General features: G+C 40.4%; 1 protein-coding gene across 1 annotated transcript in view; it reads left to right on the forward strand.

Moving 5' to 3' along the window:
- Positions 1 to 6,000, forward strand: part of LOC149466032 (uncharacterized) — an 80,430-nt gene that overhangs the window by 25,349 nt on the left and 49,081 nt on the right. The window contains exon 3 of the mRNA XM_089673053.1: positions 1,430 to 1,523. Coding sequence (XP_089529179.1) covers positions 1,430 to 1,523 — 94 coding nt within the window. The remainder of the gene's footprint in view (positions 1 to 1,429; positions 1,524 to 6,000) is intronic.

Consider the following 6,000-nt stretch of genomic DNA (forward strand, 5'->3'; position numbering starts at 1 on the left):
GTTACATCAGGATTCTTTCATGTTTATGCTCCAAATCAGGCAATTGCTCCCAGGTGGGCTACCTGGCCTTCTCTCCCAGGTAAAGATTGTGGCAATGGTCCAGAAGTAGGTGGTTGATTCTTAGAAATATGTTGCAGAAATAGTTAGGCAGGTTTGCAATGTTACCTGTTATCTTTCGGGTACACTTTAGCTATTGAGTGGTAGGATTTCTGCTTGTCCTTCTGGTAGGGTATTTTTTTTTTTTTTTTAGGACTCTGCTCACTATAATTTCCCCTTCTGATTGTTCAGGGTTGGGTTCCCTGTGGGTTCCTGTTGTGAGAGCTCTCACATCTTTGCTATCTTGCTAAAAGATTGGCCGCTTGACCAGGCAGCCCTTTCCTCATAATGGAACTTTTTTCCTGCTTTCAGCATTAAGAAGGCTCAAGCCTTCTCTCATTTTGACTGGCTGGAATTTATGTTGTCCAAACTTCCCCCTAGTAATTTGTTTTTTTCCTGGGTCTAGGCCCAGCAAATTGTTGTCTTCTGTTGAACTGATTGTTTTTGCTGTTTTTACTCCCATGTTTGGTAGTGTGTTTTTTCTATCTGTTATTTATCTGTCATCTATCTGGTGGATTGATGACTAGCTCTCCAGTTCTCAGTGGCAGAGGCCCATTGCTGATTCAGTCAGGAGTTCCCCTTAGCAGTGGCTTTTTTCCTGCTCCGGAACATCAGGTTGACCCTCTGTCCTCACCTTGGTCATGATTGTGATTCCTACTGAACCAGACTGAGAGACCATTTAAAGGCTCAGGAACCCTTTGCAGGTGTTATGGCTTAATTATCTGATTAGAGTAGGACACTTTGAGCCTAGAATATTGCACCTTTTCACAATATTCTAATTTTCTGAGATTGTGGATTTGGGGTTTTCATGAGCTGTAAGCCATAATCATCACAATTATGACAAATCACGGCTTGAACTATCTTGCTTTGCATGTAATGAGTCTATCTCATATATTAGTTTCACCTTTTAAGTTGCATTACTGAAATAAATGAACTTTTGCATGATATTCTAATTTTTTGCGTTTCACCTGTATAGTACTCAGGGCCACTAGTTTAACATGCAGTATATTATTTGTACTGGCTCTGGGAGCAAATACCCCCCCTTACCCCTCCCTGCCCTAGCTCAGTCATCTCCTGATGCAGAAAAGGCACTTGGATCGGAAAGCATAGGAAAGTCCTTTACAAACAAACCTTACGGTTCCCCTAGAAGTCTATTGGTAAAGCCCAGAGAGATGGCTACACCTGAAAATTACTCTTCAATTCAAAATATACTTGGTTTTACAAATATGGGAATTATAGGCCACAGTTTCAAAGACACTTTTATATTTAGACCTGTTCTTTACTTCTCGTAGGACTAATAATAACCAGTGTATTTCAACTTTTATTTGCCTAGAAAAATACACAGCTACTGGTTAAACAAGATGTGAAAAATGACCAGATGCCCCAGCGTATTGAGAGAAATATTGATATATATGCAGTTGAGTCAGGTAAAACACTTTTTTGTTAAATGTTACTCATATACAGTTGTGGCCAAAATTATTCAACCCCCACTGAAATTGAGTGTTTTGGCCAGTTTGACATTGCTTTTGATCATTCAGTCATCTTGCTTACATTTACATTAAAGAGGCACTTGTAGGTCAGACAAATATAACATAACAGTTATAATGAAATAACCACAAATGTCTTTTCTGTGCTCACAGCATTATCAGTTTTATTCAACCCCCAAGTGACATTCAATCTTAGTACTTAGTACAGCATCCTTTTACAGTTATAACAGCTTTTAAACGTGAAGCATAGCTTGACACAAGTGTCTTGCAGCGATCTACGGGTATCTTCGCCCATTCTTCATGGGCAAAGGCCTCCAGTTCAGTCACATTCTTAGGCTTGCGCACTGCAACTGCTTTCTTTAAGTCCCACCAGAGGTTCTCAATCGGATTTAAGTCTGGTGACTGCGATGGCCACTCCAAAATGTTCCAGCCTTTCCTCTGCAACCATGCTCTAGTGGACTTGGAGGTATGCTTGGGATCATTGTCCTGTTGAAAGGTCCAACGTCTCCCAAGCCTCAGGTGTGTGACGGACTGCATCACGTTTCCATCCAATATCTCCTGGTACTGAAGAGAATTCATGGTACCTTGCACACGCTGAAGCTTCCCTGTACCTGCAGAAGCAAAACAGCCCCAAAGCATGATTGACCCTCCACCATGCTTCACAGTAGGCAAGGTGTTCTTTTCATCATAGGCCTTGTTCTTCCTCCTCCAAACATAGCGTTGATCCATGGGCCCAAACAGTTCTAATTTTGTTTCATCAGTCCACAGAACACTATCCCACAACTTTTGTGGTTTGTCCACATGGCTTTTGGCATACTGCAGTCGACTCTTCTTATTCTTTGGAGACAGCAAGGGGGTACGCCTGGGAGTTCTGGCACGGAGGCCTTCATTACGCAGTGTGCGTCTTATTGTCTGGGCTGAAACTTCTGTACCCACATCTGACAAATCTTTTCTCAGTTCCTCAGCAGTCACACGGGGACTTCTCTCCACTCTACGCTTCAGGTAGCGCACAGCAGTCGAAGTCAGCATCTTCTTTCTGCCACGACCAGGTAGCGTTTCAACAGTGCCCTTTGCCTTGAATTTGCGAATGATGCTTCCTAAGGTGTCTCTTGGTATGTTTAACATCTTTGCAATCTTCTTATAGCCATTGCCCTTCCTGTGAAGAGAAATCACCTCTTCTCTTGTCTTCCTGGACCATTCTCTTGCCTTCACCATGTTTGTAACCACACCAGTAAATGTCTAGAAGGAGCTGAGTATCACAGTCATTTTAAAGCTGCCTAATTGGTGCTTATTATGCTTGATTGCTGCTCGGTGACATCCACAGGTGTTTTCAATACCTGATGGAAAGCACCTGTATGAACCTCTGTTCTTCAGAGTGGTAGTCTTTAAGGGGTTGAATAATTGTGGCAATGAAGAAACCACATAAGAACCATTTACTACTGTATTACATAAACAATTGATGTCATTTTAGTTGCATTTGGGTAGTTACAACGTCCTTGTAGGATTTGATTCTGAATACAATTCCAAATGTACACTATAGTCCCTAAACCCCTTTACAGCATTGGGGGTTGAATAATTTTGGCCACAACTGTATGTGGCCTCAGAGAATGGCTTGTGAATGTTGTTTAGCATGCAGGATACTCTGATGTTACTTGCTACAGCTGCTAAAGGTGGTCAGAATTTGTAGGGGTTAACATTAGCTACATTATGCATTTCTCATAAGCATGAAGACAATTAAGAAATGCCTAGATTTTTACCCCCTTCCTGCCCAGGCCAATTTTCACTTTTCAGCGCTGTTGCATTTTTAATGACAATTGCATGGTCATGCAACACTGTACCCATATGAAATTCTTATCATTTTGTTCACACAAATGGAGATTTTTTTTGGTGGTATTTAATCACCACTGGATTTTTTTATTTTTTTGTGATATAAATGAAAAAAGACCAAAAATTTTAAGAAAAAACTTTTTTCTTTTTTTCTGTTATAAAATTTTGCAAATAAATAATCTTTCTACACAAATATAGGCCAAATTGTATCTTGCTACATTTTTTGGTGAAAATATTCCAAATCACTGTTTATTATTTAGTTGGTAGGAAAGTTACACAAATTATGGTGTGTGTGTATGTATGTGTGTGTGTGTGTGTGTGTGTGTGTGTGTGTGTGTGTGTGTGTATATATATGTATGTGTGTATATATATATATATATATATATATATATACACACAGTTGTGCTCAAGAGTTTACATACCCTGGCAGAAATTGTGAAATTTTGGCATTGATATTGAAAATATGACTGATCATTCCAACAAATGCTCTTTTATTGAAGGATGATGATCATATGAAGCCATTATTATCAAATAGTTGTTTGGCTCCTTTTTAAATCATAATGATAACAGAAATCACCCAAATGGCCATGATCAAAAGTTTACATACCCTGGAATGTTTGGCCTCGGTACAAACACACAAGGTGACACACATGGGTTAAAATGCCAATTAGAGGTTAATGTCCCACATCTGTGGCATTTTAAATTGCAATTCGTGTCAGTGTATAAATAGTCAATGAGTTTGTTAGCTCTTATGTGGAAGCACTGACTAGGCTAGATACTGAGCCATGGGGATCAGAAAAGGACTGTCAAAAGTCCTGCGTAACAAGGTAATGGAACTTTATAAAGATGGAAAAGGACATATAAAGATGTCCAAAGCCTTGAAAGTGCCAATCATTAATGCTAAATCACCTATTAAGAAGTGGAAAGTTCGGGGATCTCTTGATACCAAGCCAAGGTCAGGTAGACCAAGAAAGATTGCAGCCATAATTGACAGAAGAATTGTCTGGGATTCAAAGAAAAACCCACAGGCAACCTCAAAAGAAATACAGGCTGCTCTGGAAAAAGATGGTGTGGTTGTTTTTAAGAAGTACAATACGGTGATACTTGAACAAAAATGAGCTGTTTGGTCGAAGTGCCAGAAATAAGCTATTACTGCACCAATGCCACAAAAAGGCCTGGTTACAATATCCCCAGGGGCGGACTGTTCATTCGAGCACTCGGGCACTGCCCGGGGTCAGTAGGGGGCCCCATGAAATGCCCCTGATACCTTTTTTTTGTTTTTTTGTTGTTTTTTTTTTAGGCTTTTTTGGGTGTGCTTTGAGTGTGGGCAAGGACACAGGCCCCATGATCCCCTATTGCCTGGGGGCCCCATGAGTTGTCAGTCTGCTCCTGATTATGCCTGACAACACCTTGACATGCCTAACCAGGCCTTTTTGTGTAATTGATGCAGTAAAGGCTTCTTTCTGGTACCTCAACCATGCAGCTCATTTTTGTTCAAGTGTCATCATATTGTGCTCCTTCAAAACCACCACACTGTTTCCAGAGCAGCCTGTATTTTTCTTGTGGTTACCTATGGGTTTCCCTTTGTATCCCGAACAATTCTTCTGGCAGTTGTGGCTGCAATCTTTCTTGGTGTAGCTGACCTTGGCATGGTATCAAGAGATCCCCGAACTTTCCACTTCTTAATAGGTGATTTAACAGTACTGATTGGCATAGTCAAGGCTTTGGATATCTTTATGTGTCCTTTTCCATCTTATAAAGTTCCATTACCTTGTTACGCAGTTCTTTTCTGATCCCCATGGCTCAGTATCTAGCCCAGTCAGTGCTTCTAAGTAAGAGCTAACAAACTCATTGACTATTTATACACTGACACTAATTGCAATTAAAAATGCCACAGATGTGGGACATTAACCTCTAATTGGCATTTTAACCCATGTGTGTCACCTTGTGTGTTTGTAGCAAGGCCAAACATTCCAGGGTATGTAAACTTTTGATCATGGCCATTTGGGTGATTTCAGTTATCATTATGATTTAAAAAGGAGCCAAACAACTACCGCATTTTCCGGCGTATAAGGCGACTGGGTGTATAAGACGACCCCCTAATTTTCCAGTTAAAACATAGGTTTTGGGCTGTACTCGCAGTATAAGATTACCCCCTTTCCCAGGCAACACCATTTAAAAACATCAGATTTTTTAATTGAAATGGTTATGACTTACCAGTACTTAAAATCCTTCAAAATCCTCATGTTCATCCTCTGACATCATAAGTTCATGAATAACATCTTATGATACATTTGTAAGACAGTCATCATATGGATCAAATTTCAAATCAGATGGTTACCGCTGGATGTGCGGTAATACGGTAGCTTCAGCTACATACAATATACAGTATATATATACAGCCCGCTGGATGTGCGGTAATACGGTAGCTTCGGCTACATACAATATACAGTATATATATACAGCCCGCTGGATGTGCGGTAATACGGTAGCTTCGGCTACATACAATATACAGTATATATATACAGCCCGCTGGATGAGCAGTAATGAACATACAGTATACTGCGCTGAGCCAAGCTGGCTCAAAACA

This window comes from Staurois parvus, unplaced genomic scaffold, assembly GCF_062004578.1.
Source record: "Staurois parvus isolate SC_StPar_1 unplaced genomic scaffold, SC_StPar_1.0 ptg000133l, whole genome shotgun sequence".
Lineage (NCBI taxonomy): Eukaryota > Metazoa > Chordata > Amphibia > Anura > Ranidae > Staurois > Staurois parvus.